The 16,386-nt window shown below is 35.7% G+C and overlaps 1 protein-coding gene across 1 annotated transcript in view; it reads right to left on the reverse strand.

The window, feature by feature from the left end:
• The window catches only part of LOC132133462 (NT-3 growth factor receptor-like), a 246,746-nt gene extending 230,660 nt beyond the window's left edge, over nt 1-16,086 (reverse strand). Inside the window, exon 1 of the mRNA XM_059546308.1 lies at nt 15,859-16,086. Coding sequence (XP_059402291.1) covers nt 15,859-15,977 — 119 coding nt within the window. The 5' untranslated portion in view covers nt 15,978-16,086. The remainder of the gene's footprint in view (nt 1-15,858) is intronic.
• Between the last annotated feature and the right edge of the window lie 300 nt (nt 16,087-16,386).

Raw genomic sequence — 16,386 nt, forward strand, 5'->3', positions numbered from 1 at the left:
AATGACCTCTTATGAAGCAAAAGCTGCGTGATAAAAAACAAATCCATCAAGACATTTTTAACTTCAAGACCTGTCCTCCATCCATAATATTGCTTTTCTTCAGTGAAAATGTCATTTTGTCTGAATACACACAGATCATGAATCACTTACAAGCAAAAACATGCCAAAACAGTGCTAATCAACTTTATGTTGGTGGATTTTGGAGGAAGCATTATTATGGGTTATGGACTCATCTTGTGTCCAGAAGCAACAATTTAAAAGTTAAACATTTTAATAATGGATTTGTTAGTTATAAACATTCAGCTTTTTGCTTCACAAGTCATGTGGATTACTTGTGGATCATTGTGATATTTTTATCAACTGTTTGAACTCTCATTCTGATGGCACCCATTTACTGCAGAGGATCCATGGCTGAGCAAGTGATGTAATGCTAAATTTCTCCAAATCTGTTCTGATAAAGTAACAAAGTCATCTACACCTTGGATGGCCTGACGGTGAGTACATTTTCAGCAAAATTTTCATTTTGGGGTGAATTATGCCTTTAAATTAACTGTAGAAATTCTATAACCATTTAGTTCAAATATTTTTTTTAAATACTAGTGCATTCTTTTATTTATAAAGTAGCACAAACACAAAAATCCTGTTTATTTTAGTGTGGAATGTTTTTTATCTGTTGAGAGAACCATGTTGTGTAACACCAGAAAAAAAAATAAAGAACTTCATCCTTCCCTTCGCAATCTCATTTCTTCAGCTCTCACTTCCTTTCTTCTGTGACATATTAGGCATTTCTGGGTCTCCATAAACATGACAATGGAACAAATTTCTCATTAAAATTCTCGTATAATGAGTAATGATGACTGGCACCAGTATCTATTGTTTTTGAGAGTATCGTAATCCAAAAAAAAAAAAAAACCTTTCACTAGACAGGAAATGTTCACATTGCAGAGAACAGAGGACGGAATGTATAACAGCGAAAAGGATTATCTTTTTCAACAAATTGTATTGATTTTATTTTGAGCATTGTTAATCGCTTAATTAAAATGTTGAATATGCCATTAGCATTAGTATTGACAGGACTTAATATAGAAGTACTGAACTGGCATAGAGACAAAGATTACATTTCAATTACATATTTTAATTTCAAACTGATTCAATAACACCCTAATATTTTAGGGCAAGGGTCTTCAGCAAGACCTGCTATTTAAAAAATGATGGGTTAATCCAACCCAACTTTGGCTCAAATTTGGACTAACCCATCTTTTGGGTTAAAAATGTAATATAAAAATGTAACCCAGTGGTTTGGATTGGTCCATATTTGACCCAAAGTTGGGTTGAAACAACCCAGCATTTTTTAAGAGTGATATTGTAACCTCAAACAAACTTCTGTGAAAAATGTATTTTTAAATAGAATATTCCTTATCCAAATATTAAAGGAACAGTTCACCCAAAAATTAAGTTTTGCTGAAAATGTATTCATCAAAGATGTAGATGAGTTTGTTTCTTCAGCGGAACAGATTTGAGTCCTCCATCCATAGTATTGCTTTCTCCAGAAGAAAAGCCATCTCATCTGAATCGAGAGTAATATGCACAGATTAAGCACCATTTAAACATTCCAAAAAGTTCTAAACAAATATGTTGATGCATTTTGACATAGCAGATACATCTAACACATCTGACTTTCCTTTATACTACCCATATTCATACTATATAAAACCTTTTTTTTAATCACTTATTAAAAAATAAAAAAATATTGCGATGTTTTTATCAGCTGTTTAACCCTCATTCTGACGGCACCCATTCACTGCAGAAGACCAATTGGTGAGCAAGAGATGTAATGATAAATTTCTCCAAATCTGCCCTGATGAAGAAACGAACTCATCTAGATCTTGGATGGACTGGGAAGGAGTAAATTAGTTTATTTTTAAAATGAAAAACCTGAAAAGGAAAAAAAAAATGTTTTGTCTCTCCCACAGTATAATGTAAATAAAAATAATAATAATTCAAATACACAAAAATATACCTGCAAAGCCATTAAAATATGTATTTGTCAAATGTTGATATAACACCATGTTCATGTTATTATAGGACAGAATTAGCAGTAACAGTTTGTAAGTTTTACATAAATATAGATTAATACAGAAACAATAATACTATTAAAAAATTAAAATGATGCAATATGACCTGTTTTAATGTAGTAGGGCACTAAGACAAATGGAGGAATAATACTATGAATTAGTAACAAATAACCACAGCTAAATGCAGGCACATCAAGCCTCACTTTGTTTCCTCCACAATCGCCATTGTGGTCACATGATAAATATTTGATGTAGAATCACTTAAGCTTCATCCTACACCAACTTACCTCAATTTGGCCACATTCTGGTAGATGAGCAAACACGTTAAAAGCCCTGGTTAAAACAGCACACAGCAGCACACATACTAGATGCATGTTATCTTGCGGAAGAACTTCCCCTTCAGAAATAACCCATATCTAATTTACAGAGAAACATGAAAAAAACCTACAGAACCAGTTTTTTAAACATGAGTTTAATGTAAAACATAAAAGTATTCAAAGTGAAAAAGCCAAATTGGGTTACCAAAGCAGTTTGTTCAGATTTAAACTTTATTTATGTACCCACTTCTATGCTGCATACAGTAGGCTTCTTCATTTGGCTTAATGGTTCTTTGGAGATTAAAAAGGCTCTTGATGTTACATTACAAATTCTTCAGATCAGCACATTGGTTCAAATATCATTCATTAGCAGGGGAAAAGCAGTACTTTTATTCTTTAAAGCACCAGTTCAAAGATGCGATACATATTTGTCTAAGTAAATCAGCCAATTACTTTGAAACACATTCTTTATCTTACTGTAAACTACAATATTAATAATAATAGTAACATATTTGTATGAATACTTTTATTCAGCAATGCATCAAACTGAACAAAAGTAAAAGTAAAAACGTTTACATTGTTACAAAAGATTTCAATTTCAAATAAATACGACCTTCTATTTAAACAATGATGGAAAATGTGTAACAATTTTCACCAAAATATTAGACAAGCACAACTGTTTTCAGCTTTGGTAATAATAAATGTTTCCTGAGCAGCAAGTATATTAAAAGTAATGATGCTGAAAATTCAGAGGAATAAATTACATTTAGCAGTATATTAAAATAGAAAACAGTTATTTAAGTTTCTAATAATCTTTCACAATATTACTGTTTTTTTATATTATGATCCAATGAAGGCAGCCTTGGCGAGCAAAATAAATTTAATAAAATAAATGTATAATATATAAATAAATACAAAACAAATTCTTACTTCCTAACTTTTCCTCCCAGTCATTTACAAAAGCTTCCCCATTTCCACTCACTAAGAGCCACAGAGCCGTGGGGTTGAAGCCTGCTTGACAGAGCGGATGAACAGAACCATCTGTCATCCGCACTTCTTACATGTTTCCAATGCAGGTCCCCGTACATGAACCATGTGTGCACATCTAACATTTAACACTGCGAAACACAACAACATGCCAGCTCTGGGGTTGTAGTACTGTAACTTATACATCTATGAGTCCTTTGATGTTATTTTAATTCTTTTTCCCAAGATGCACCTGTGTGCTAAATGTGTTGGGTGGGGCTAATGCGATACACACAGGTGTGAAATATTACTTAACCTTTCTGAAATAAATACGCTATTTCTCTCAAGTCAGTTTATGTGGCATTCAATAAATTGCTTCCTTTTTTTTTTTTTTGCCCCACAGTGCTTTATATTGACAGGAAAAGTCATAAATCTTAAATGATTCTGATAAAAACCTTGACAATATATTTTGCCAGATAGTCTCAGCTGTCTACCTTTTAGAGCATAAATGAACATGCTATTGAAAAACCACTTGACCTCATCTTACACTATAACATATGCCAACTTGGCCATATTTTATGAAAGTAGCTCTGTGAACCCTAACACGTTATTCAGCATTGGTAATTTTAAATAACAGTTATACATTTAGTAGACACGTTTATACAAAGTGACTTACAGTGCATTCAGGCTATACGTACACTGTTTTACCAGTATGTATGCTCCCTGAGAATTGAACCCATGACCTTTTGCACTGCTAGCGCAATGCTCTACCACTGAGCCACAATAAAGAAACATAAATAAAAAATATATAGTTACTGTATGTAACATGGGAAGTAGTCCTAGGCCAGACTTTATGACAATAGTAAGAATGAAGATATATATATCAGCCTATGTAAGACTGCATGAAGGAAGTCGATGCTTTCATTTCATACAAAAAAATATATATTTTTATAGAGACCAAGAGCGGAATGCAGGAAAAGCATTATAAAAATCACAACTTGTGAGCATTCATTGAGGAAAGAACAGAAATTAAGTAATTATTCACAAATAATCTTGCTCTACAGCTATAGTCACCATTTCATTGTATAAAAAGCAGGTATATTCCGCTAAATATCTCCTTTTGGGTTCCACTAAAGAAAGTCTACAGGGCTAAACATGAGGGTGAGTAAATGATTACAGTTCTGTCTGAACTGTTCATATATGCTTGAATTCAAGATCTTGAAAACATCACAAATTACAGTTCTTTGATGAAACATTTCATATTTAAGTGTAAAAATAAACATGTTCCTTCTAAGCAAGCCTATTCAATCCCAAAAGACTTCTCAACTTCACACTTTCCCTTTTGAAAGGGAAAAAAAAATGGCAGACAGCAGTCAATCGCAGAGGATTTGATCTGCTTAACTGCCAGCTTCATTTGAAATCCTCACACCAACGTAAAGAAAGGCACTTGTGGCAGGAAAAAAAGAGGAGCCCTTCAACAGCTTTTTTCATTTCTCACATCCACCGATGGCGAAAGTGTAAGCGATAGTCGAGCTGTCGGTCGGATGTCGAGGTTTTCAAAAAAAAACACTTAGTCACTTGCACTTCAGTTTTATTTTTGTTGTTGTTGTTGTTGTTTTTTGCAGATGCACCTGCTTCTTCAGGGAGGGCGAAATAATAACTAGACTCGTATTTGTAGATTCCGTTCCTTCCATAATTGCCTCTTCACGTTGCCTTTTCATTCTGCTTGTCAGGAACGTCGTTCTGCCCTCTCATTACTCACGTCTGTTTGAAGTTTTCGAGATAACTGACATCTATTTCTGCTGTTAACATCTCTCTTCAGTGCATGTTGCATTAAAGTGTTCGTTTCCCTCCAAGTTGGGAAAACAATTATAAATTTGATCTTATTTATATTGATGAGTGTTTAACTTCCTATCAGTCAAAAGACAGAAATACTGATTTAGCCATGTTTCAGATTTATAAATACATCGTTTTTTTCCCCCTCTGTGGCAGTACCTTTTGTGCAACACACCTTAAAATATATTTAAGGAAAATATGTATACATTTTTACCCACCCTCATGTTGATTCAAATCTATATGATTACTTATGGAACATTAGTCTGATTCAGACTGATTTTGTGTACTGGATCAAAAATATTGTTTTAAAAGATTTGACTCCATGTATGATTAGTTCACAAATCAAACATCATTCATTCTTTTCATAAATGTCAATAATTCATATTATATATATATATATATTTTTTCCATTAGCATAGTAATAACAGTGACTGTAAATGCGCACTTGAAGCAATTTTTAATAGAATTATATCTCTTAAACTGATATGTAAATAACATCTGACTCTTGACTATAATGTATATAGTATACAGTCAGGTCATTTCACTTAGAAAAGGCCCTGTTACTAGTGGTATCTTAGTGTACTTAATTGCTTCCATGCCTGATTGATGAGACAAGCCCTTAGTTCTGAGATTGTATATCATTAGTATCCTTCTGTCTAGAATAGTTCTTCTTTTATTTATCATACAGCGTCTGAATCATCACAATGCAAGAACGAAAGCAGTTCACATAAAGCCCTGTGATTTCAAACCAAAAAGGGTTTAACAGCATTAATGACAAATGACTTAAATGTCAGTGTGTTCATCCCGTTTTCTTTCTCTTTTTTTGGTTCAAAGGAAGAAAGTAATAAAGTGATACAAGTTTGGAATATCATGAGGGTGAGAATGATGACATTTTTAATTTTATCGTAAACTGTTTCTTTAAAAGCTTTTGTGTCGGGAAGCACCAAACCTAAAAGGGCTCACTGGTCCTAAATAAGTCCTGACAGAAAACAATCAATATCCGCTACTCTCCAACCACCTCAAGACTCATGCAACCTCTGTATCAGGATTAGAAGAAGAGGCAGAAGAAAAGGAAAAAAAAGGAAGGAACTGGATGGTCAAACCCAATCTAGCCTTGCGGCTGTAGAATATGAGATCATGGACTAATGATGTGCAGATTGATGTTTGATCATAAGAAATATATTAAGTATATAAGAAATAATTTCAAAATCTAAAAGAAATTGCCTAAATTTTGTAAAAGATGTTACCCTTTTCTTACCAAGATATTACCCAGATTGCTACCAAGTGCACTGATTTGCTTTAAAAGGGATGTTGCTTCTACTCAAGTTCAAGCGAATTTTGTTGCTGCACTCTCCTACACCCTTAAATGATGGGCCATTTATTACACCTTGCACTCCCAGAAAAAGATACAAAATTATCACTACCTTTTCAAAAGGTACTAATATGCACCCTTTAGTGGTAAATTAGTTGCAAAAGTGTACCTTAAGGGATAGTTCACATTTACTCATCCTCATGATTCTTTCTGCTGCTGGACATAAAAAAAGATATTTTGAAGAATGTGGAAATTAAATAGTTGCTAGTCTCCACTGACTTCCATAGTAGGGGAATTACTCTAATTACTCTAAGTAATTAATTAAATTACAATTATTACTCAATATAGACTAAAAATTGTGTGGTTACCAACATTCTTCAAAATATCTTCCTTTGTGTACAGTAGAAGAAAGAAATTCATATTCTTATTTTTGGGTGAACTATCCCTTTAAATGTATATGCTTGGACTTAATATAACCATCCTGTTCTCTTCTTCAGCAAGAAAAATGATGGGTTGGAAACTCTCTACACTGTAGGTATGACTTAAAAAACTGCACAACATTTAGTAACTATTAAATTTACACTTAAAGATGTTTTTTTTACATTAAATCGGCAATATTTATTGCTTTTATTGCATTTTCATTGTTCCCTTTAGATAGAACCTTTTTTTTCCACACCAAAAACAGTCAGAATCATTTCCCTCTCTCTCTAAACCTAATGATTAATATACCTTTTTTGCTACTGTACCTTTACCTTATGTAAATTACCCTGGTTTTGATTGGCTAACATCTTTGCATGTTAAAACTTTTAACATAATTTACAATGCCCTTCATCAGATTGAGTCAAGCTGCTGAAAACCATATAGATTGTAATATATGAATGGGGCGGTCATATGCCAATATCCACATGGTAGTGATTTCATAACATGCACATTTCTGAATGTGGCTCATTGTAGCTTTCAACAAATTGTCTATATTGACAGTAAAGGGAAGCACTGTGTTGTGAACAAAACTATGTCTACATGATACATCGACTTCTATTTCTAAAGACCAAGACAAATCCATTATGTGTCCTTTAAGACTGTATACAAAATTTTTTTTCATGTTCTTTGTCCGTTTCAGATTTTTGTATTGACATTACACCATGCATACTTCAAGAAAACAGCCAAACCATCAAATGATGCTGGAATTTTTGCCATGATGAGAAAGAGAGAAAAAAAAGTCTCATATCAGTTCCAATGTGAGGACAGATGTGCTAAGGTTAGCTCATTAGTTTATAACTCTCCACATTCGTCGCAGAAGCGTGTTAGCTGATTAGGTATTCCAGGAGAGTTTGCACTGTGCATTATGGGAAACAAACAACAGAGGGCCTCATCAAGCTCGCTCTCTCTCTTTCTCTCTCTCTCTCTCTCTCTCTCTCTCTTTCAAGCTATATTTCGGTTCTGTACCTTCTGAGAACACCTCGTCAACCCATGCTCCCTTGGCTTAAGGGCTCTCATCATGTGCTTGCTGTACTAACTAGTCAACTTGAACAATAAGTTTCCAAGGCTTTTTATGGCAGAATACTGTTACAGTGACTGGTGGCTGAAAGAAAAAAGAAAGAAAGAAAGAAAGAAAGAAAGAAAGAAAGAAAGAAAGAAAGAAAGAAAGAAAGAAAGAAAGAAAGAAAGAAAGAAAGAAAGAAAGAAAGACCTAAGAAATATGACATTCTTGATGTTCTAAGGTCAACTTTTGAGAGTCAGGCGATGCAATTGAATAGACATGACACTCACATCCATTGCTAATTGTACATTATTTTAATACTGAAATCATGCCCAGTTAGTTCAGTTCAATTTAAAGTCACATTAGTTCACCGTAAAATATTAATTCTGTCATAATTTAAGTAGTGAGTGAGTGAGTATGTGTTTGGACCAACTTGAAAGTGGGTAATGGACCATTATTCTTTTTGTTTTAACTTAACTGTATAACATGTCTTTCTAATAAAGCATTCAGTCCATAGCTATGCTGAACACCAACGTACAGAGATGTTACAGAGGAAAACTATCCAGAGAAGCTCAAACAACTCCGCTAAGCCACAGTGGCCTATCTCCTAAAGTGTCGATCAAACTGCACTCGAATTCGAACTTTCATGAAACTCAAAGAGCGCCATCTTGATGGCACGTCTCTACTTTTGAAGTGAAATACACATTAATGACCTCTGTCTGGCATCACTCACTTGTCATTCTAAAGCATCAACCACTAGACTCACGGGGGAGCCCCCTCTGCCTGCTAAATGATACATCAAGACAGTTCATCCGTCAGCATTGATTAGAAATTGAATAATCAAGAGTTGATTAGAGGCAGAAGAAGGGAGGTCATTCAATTTATCATTCTAGCCTCTTAGAAATTAAGTAAGAGGACTTAGTACTTTAAATCAAATACAAGGAAAATAAGAATTGTTCCAATTAACGTGATCTAAAGATAACTGACCTCTTCATATGAGGTAAGTTGCTGATTTTGAAAATATTTTGTTCATACAAAATCTACAACATTAATGGTTAAATCATGGACAAAAAGCGTATTTTAATGATAGCTGTGTGACCTTGACACCTTGTGCATTTGGAAATGGATGTGAAATTATGGCTGATGTTATAAAAGCTCATCGTCAAGTGAAGTCATAAGAGAATACCTGTTTTTTTTTTTTTTCATTAGTGCTAACAAGACTGTTAGAATGTCCAGTTTATAACTGAAGTGTTCTGTAGAGATCAAAACAGTTAAGTGTTTAAAGTGCTGGCAAAGATTCACAACCAAGATCAACCAACAGTATCAAGAAATGAGCAATTGTATTTAAACTGTCCTTTGTAACATTAACAGTGCAACTGAAGCTGCTCAGAAATATACTGTTGCTATTACAGAGCCTTTGAACATGGACCAGTCACACATCAAGGTTTCAAGCAATAGAATGAGCAGCACCAAATGAATAATAATAGGCAAAGAGGACAATGTCTTGGATAACAATTCACAGCAGGTTTGTCACCTGCACCAACCATACTACAAGTTTGAGTTTCAATTAAGACAAAAACAAGGAGATTAAGGTTAGGCAACATAATCATTAAGTACCTCAAATGTATGACTTGTAGATGCAGTGCATTTACAAGGAGTCTGCTTAGACTCAAACACTTGTGACTAGTCATAAAGACTGGAGTCCAAAAAAAGTGAAATGCAAGCAATCAAATGACTCAGCTCGTCTTATCCGTGTAGCTCATCTCATTTCATTTCATCAAATAAGCAGCCTTGACACATTTCCCAGCTGTAGTTCAGTTGCCAACTTATATTGCGATCTTCTTGTGTCACGATGCAAGCTATGATGGAGCATTATGTTCTTGTCCTAATGCTTCTGCCAATGTTCCAGAATGAGCTTGCCAATTCAAGAATACCCAGACTGGTGCTCTAAATACTAATTTTCCAAGACATTGTGAGCTCAACTCCCAATCCGTTCAACCAACCGAACCCTCCCAGACCCGGCAACCTGGGGAGCTGCTGATGTAATTGATCCATTTAGCAAAGAAAGAAAAACATTTTAACCTCTCTATTTCCGCCAAGCAGAGAGCTGTCAGTAATTTTCTTTGTGGCGTGGAAGAGGAGACAGTTACTTCAGTTGGTGAGTTAAAGTGAGAGTGCAAAAAAGTCCTTCACAGACAAATTGAAAGTGGAACACATTGAGTTTCGATTTAATAGCAGTTTAATTGGAGTCAGTGGTTTGCTTCACTGGCTTTTGTTCATGGGGTGAAAAAAAAAATCTTCAGGTGGCCTAAGTCCCCATTCTTAAATTCCCAATATCACCAACACCAACTCATCCCCTCCATTCCCACAGCTGGAGAACACAAATGCGTACTACATCAGGAGCTCCATTAAACATATACATTTGACTGCAAACTAAACACCACAACAACTTTCAGAGGAATAAATGACTGCCTGGAAAACAGATCAATAAAGCAAAAATTTGGATCCAGTAGGACACAGTCACTCACTCTCAACATCACTCTCGGTGAAAAAAAAAAATGACTTAAGAGAATTCTAGGAAAACCTCTGACTTGGTTTGTGACTGACACTGTGCCCACAATGGTCTCTCCGGATATATTGATTGAGTTGTATTCAAGTGGCCTTGTTTTTCCTCCTCTTCCCTGGCTTTGAGTTTACCTTCTCCTCCTCTGTCCCTTTTTAGTTCTCCACAGCAGATAGAGAAGGAACTACTTTTAAGGCAGCTGCCAAGGGATAATATGTAGTTATGGCAGTTCCTTTCTTTTGTAGGTGTGGTGTAGAGTAGTCAAACAAGTGAAGTGAAGTGAGGTGAAGTGAAGAGTGGCCAAGTATAGTGCCCCATACTCTGAGTTTGTGTTTTGCATTTACCCCATCCAAGTGCACAGACTGTAGTGTGCATACACACACTGTGAACACACACCCGGGGCAGTGGGCAGCCATATTGCTGCAGTGTGCAGGGAGCAGTTGGGGGTTCGGTGCCTTGCTCAAGGGTCTCACAACAGTCGTGGTTTTGAAGGTGGAAGAGAGTACTTGTTATTCACTCCCCCCAACTACAATTCCTGCTGGACCTGAGACTCAAATCTGCAACTTTCGGGGTTACAATTCCGACTATGTAACCATTAGGCCACAACTGCCCACCAGAATGAAGACGGGACAGACAGAAATAACAGTGGAGTTTTTCCAAGACCTTCTGAAGTATTAAAGGTCAGGAGAAGCTTTGGGCTTCATTCTAGAGAGTTGGTGAGTGGATTGTAGTTTCCATCTTTAGCTGTAAAGTGGAATTCAATACATAAAGTCATTAATGATTTGCTGATACAAAGATTGTGTTTATCTCTCATTGCACTTGGTTGGGTGCTGCAAATGGACTCTTGTCATCTGAGACTGAGAGCTCAAGACAGCAATAGTTCTGTGTGAAAGCCTTGCTGTCTTGGATACTGGATGGAGTTGACTTTGTTTAGACTTTTATTAACCCTAGAGTTCAAACATCATCAGTAAGGTTGAAGGGTACTGGCACACAAGGTTAAAATCTGTAAGTCTAAACTTGCAAAAATGTGAACAGAGATAAGTCTGTTACAAATGTATTTTCGCAACCACACGAGCTAGGATCGATGCACAGCCAGGAGTTGCCAGAGGTTTTTGTGGGGGTGTTTTTCTTTTATTTGTGAAGGGAAGAGATGAAACCAAGAGAGAAAAGACAAAAGGAAACAGTGAGAAACAAGGACATATAGAGAATCAGACAGGAAGTTGAAAGTAAACAGAACATGAATGAGCATGCAATTTTTATTTTGTTGCGAGGAAAAGTTCACCCAAACATGCCAAATCCATCACCATTTACACCCTGTTATGTCATTCCAAACTTGGAATAACGTGGTGCTAAGCAAATGCTAATAATTTTCATTTTTGGGTGACCTGTTCCTGTAGTGTATTTCCTTTCAGTGTGTGTGTGCTTTCCGGTTAAGTCTTCTCCCACCTGAATCCTTTGTTCCATATCTGGCCACACCAGAAATAAACCTGTTACAGCCCTCAATACTCTAGAGAATCACTGTCCCCTCCTGACTACAGGTCTCCAAATCAAACACCTGTTCAGATTTTTTCAGTTCTAATGCCACAGACCAAGAAGGGAGAGTGTCAAAGTTATGGACCCTCCGTTTTTCTGCCATCAGTTATTCATTACTGGTGCCTTGGACACTATCAAGATAATTGCCCCAGTCAGATCAACAGCCAAAAGGAGGGGTGTGCAATATACAGGGCCCCATCTTCAATGAGCCTCAGCTGTGCTGTTTAGCAGTAGCCATGCAAGAAGGTGATGTCCCCGGTGATGAGCAGTAGCTGAATGCTGTCTCTTGGGAGACTGAGTGTCATCCCTCATATCTGACAACTCGATGATCTTTTCATACACAAACACACAATCTCAAGATACATTTCCAGTTCTCGACCAGTAAAATGGATGGGTTCAGATACCCTCTTTTTTGGCCATCATGGGGACAACATGGCAGTAAATATATTGGAGTGGAAGTGCTTGACATCTACATGCCATCTGCTCAGCCATGGGTCCTGCCAGAAAGGGAATAGGGTGGCATTTCTCAAGTTGACGTGTGCCAGTGTTTTGAAGAAGTGTTGAGGGAGCTGGTAGAGGGTATTAAAAGGAAGAAAGATAGAAAGAAGAAGAAGAAGAGAGAGAGAGAGAGAGAGAGAGAGAGAGAGAGAGGGAGGGAAAAAACTGTACTACACCTAAGACATCTGTGATTAATTCCATCTTAAAGTGAGCGTGGACTCACAACGAGTAAATATCATTATTCTTTGTGTGGCTTGTGGCTTTTCTGTCAAGCACTATTTGCAATACTGCTAAAAAAAGTGAAGAAACAAACCAATTTAAGTCAAGAATTCGTTCTGTTCTTTATACTCTATGTACTTAAGATATAAGTTTACTCAAGACAAATCTTTGTGAATAACACATAAATATATCAGTTCCCTGAGAACATACATTTAAACAAGCCTAATGCACAAAAACCAACCCAAAACAAGAAGTACTGTGTGTTGCAGAATGGTAAGCACACATGCTCTAAACGTGGCAAGTTTGTGTCTGGCCTGTAACATCAATAACATCATCAATAACATTCAATGTTATATCAAAGTAATAATCAATAATAATGTCCTCTCCAGTTACTTTTTACTTTCTGCAAATAGAGGTGATGGATACACAAAAGAAAAGAAAAGAAAAGAAAAGAAAAGCAAAGAAAAGCAAAGAAAAGAAAAGAAAAGAAAAGGATGCATGAAATGGGTTTGAAGTATTATATAAATATACCGTATTACACTTTTTTGTTTTTTTAAATGTGGCATCTGTACCTTTATGTTTATGAAAGAAGTGGTTGCTCATGCTCGGCAACACTGTATATATTTGATCTAAAACACAGTAAAACACAAATATTGTTAAACATTATTAAATTTAATATAATATTTTTCTAAACTGAATTTTAAGCAAAAAATCATCTTGTAAAATCTTTTGTAACAATGCCTTTCCTGTTTGATAAATTTAATCTATCCTTGGTGAAAAAAAAGTTTATTTCGAAAAACACTGAACCCAAACTTTTGAATGGTAGTGTACATAATACTGTATATTGAATTTTCTCATTCAGTCTTGCCTACTACACCCAGTCAAAAAACTAAAAACTTAAAAAAGATAAACAGTTCCTTCAGGAAGATGCAATTTGAGCATCGCCAAGTCAAAAAAAGCATAATGTTTTTTGGATTGCAGCTGTATTCTTCCTGGAGCTATGCTTTGCTTAGCATTATATGGAGAGGACAGGCAGAGAAAAGCATGAACTTTATTCACGTTGACAGGATACGTTTTATAAAGATTGTGAATAAGAGTGCTATCTGTGGACTTTGGACTTAAAACCACCTCACAGGTATGATAAATCCCATCTCAGTCCTCTCTTCACAGACCAAAAGTTGACAGCTTTGGTTTGGAGACGCCTTTATGAATCTGGCCAGTTTTAAATGTGTGTTGTAATATGAATAATGCACCATATTAACAACATTATTCAGGGATGCATTTCATATCTTGTGGTTTGCAGTCATGCCACGATGGCCTCATCCGGAGAATTAAAGAGGAATTGGCTGGTTAATCTCATCCTGTCCTACACAAATGAGTCAAACTTTGGAGAGAGAGATCGAACCCATTTGAGAATCTCCAGAGGGCAATGCCATAAAATGGATGGCCCTATTCCATTAAGAACAGATATAAAGATGCTAAGACGTCTTGGCCTGGAGCTGACACTGGAATAAACCCAGCACTATAAAGATGTTTGAGTTCTGTCACAAACACAACATGCCACTTTTAGCTTGCTCCTCTATTCTGTTTAGAATTCAGCAGGCAATTAATGAACATGCTGATGAATGATTAAGCAAGTTTTTGTTGGCAACTCTAGAGTAAGAAACAAATGGTCTCTGAAATGCATTTCTAAACATGTAAAATCTGGGATGGTTGTTGGCTGGTTAGCTCTGTGCAACAGAGCATGTTGAATTCATAGGGCTGCAATTAAATATACATCCACAAATTGTGTTGCATCTTAATGTGGGTGATAAAATGCGGCTAAAATACACATATTATTCAATTTATTACAAACACTAAACACTATTTAAGGAGCTTTTCTCTTTACAAAGCTTTGATTATGAATTCCATATGTTAGCTTTAGATTTTCTAAATTGATAATACCAACATCAATTGTTACTATGGTGCCAACATTCATACATTACATGTAAATCTGAAGCAGAAATAACTTTATAGAATTAATCAGAGACAAAATAAGACTACTTGAAATCAAGAATGCAGTGCTCTGCTGTGTTGGTGTTTGTGACATTTATCTTATAACTCATGTTTTCATCACCATACGATGTCACCTATTGAAACTTCTTCTGTGTAGAATTTCAAGGTACTTTGAATCAAACAGAACCTTAAACTAAGATTTGAGTTTATTCTCTATTTTATAAGATTTGAGTTTATTCTCTATTTTCTCTCTATTAATAAGGTTTAATGGCACAGTGTGCAGATTTCTATATTATGCCACCTAAGCAAAATGAAGCACAGATAGAAAGAAGCTAAACTGGAAAATGCAAGAGATCGGTGGGTCATTCAAGCTTTACTTTTCCTATAAGTCCCATGTGACCTTTAAAGCAGCATATTTCAGCATAAAAATGGCTTAATTGGCTTATGAGAATCCATTTATCTGATGCAAAAAAGATTACCTACAAATATATTTTGAATAATTAGATCTCAAAAATTTTTAGACCCATTTACACCTAGTGTTGTGAACTTGTAATAAGCCAACGCAAGATAGATGTACACGGGCTCTCCGAGTGATGTCTTCTCACATCTCTTTATCTTCTCACTAACGAAGGGAAAGCAACAGTTGAAGCAACAGATGGCTCATGGAGCAAAAACTAAAGACTGCTCTGCTGGTGACGCAATGAGGAAACTTAAGAGAGAAAAACATCCACGTGTACTGTAGTCATCCATCCATCCAGGTCGTCTAGTTTACTTTAAGTCCAAGATGTGCGTAGAGGTGGTGACACTGGTAGCAGCTAACTAGCTCAGGTTTTTGAAAGTCAAAGTTTAAAAAGCACTCAAAAAAAAAACACTCTGAAAAATCTATTAATCAAAAGATTAATTCCATAGGTTCACACAATTAGTTTCAATGTGACATGTGACAAAGTCAAATCAAAAGCTCATCTGTGAAGACGAGTCCATCAACAAATCTATCATTGTAAAAACTCAAGTAATCCAGCAAACTGGCCAGAGCTTCAAATAACAAGATTAAAGATATCTAATACCGTATTTGTGTATGGACAAAAATACACAATGCAGTGGCAACCATGAGAGATTTGGCTTCAGTATCCAGCACACACGTGTAAAGGCCTTCCACAAAGTCCAAAAGCATCCAAGCGGACATAAAAAATTTAAATCAAACACATTCCTGAAGAGATGTGTTCTTTTACTGTATAAAATCCACCTGGAAGATTTGTTAGTTTAAGCCACACTGTTTGGCATCTACCTAAGCACTGACTGACTGCGTGTTTGATTGGCAGGGCCTCTTAAAGGGAAAGTGACAAAATTTCTGTTTTAAAGGGCCAGTGCACATTTATGCCAGATCGCCACAAGTAAAGAGTTGAATGGTCTCGATCTACACAAAAAGAATTTATATCATAAAATTATATTGCAGTTATCACAAGTAAGATTTAAAACAGTTACTGAAATTATTATAGGTATATTTTTTGTGAATGTGAAAGAGAGATACTCTCTGAGTAACAGCGTGAGTGTAGCCTAAGAGTTGGTTGAATGTTTATTACATTTTTCCGAAC

Source organism: Carassius carassius, chromosome 50 (assembly GCF_963082965.1).
Source record: "Carassius carassius chromosome 50, fCarCar2.1, whole genome shotgun sequence".
NCBI classification, from domain to species: Eukaryota; Metazoa; Chordata; class Actinopteri; order Cypriniformes; family Cyprinidae; genus Carassius; species Carassius carassius.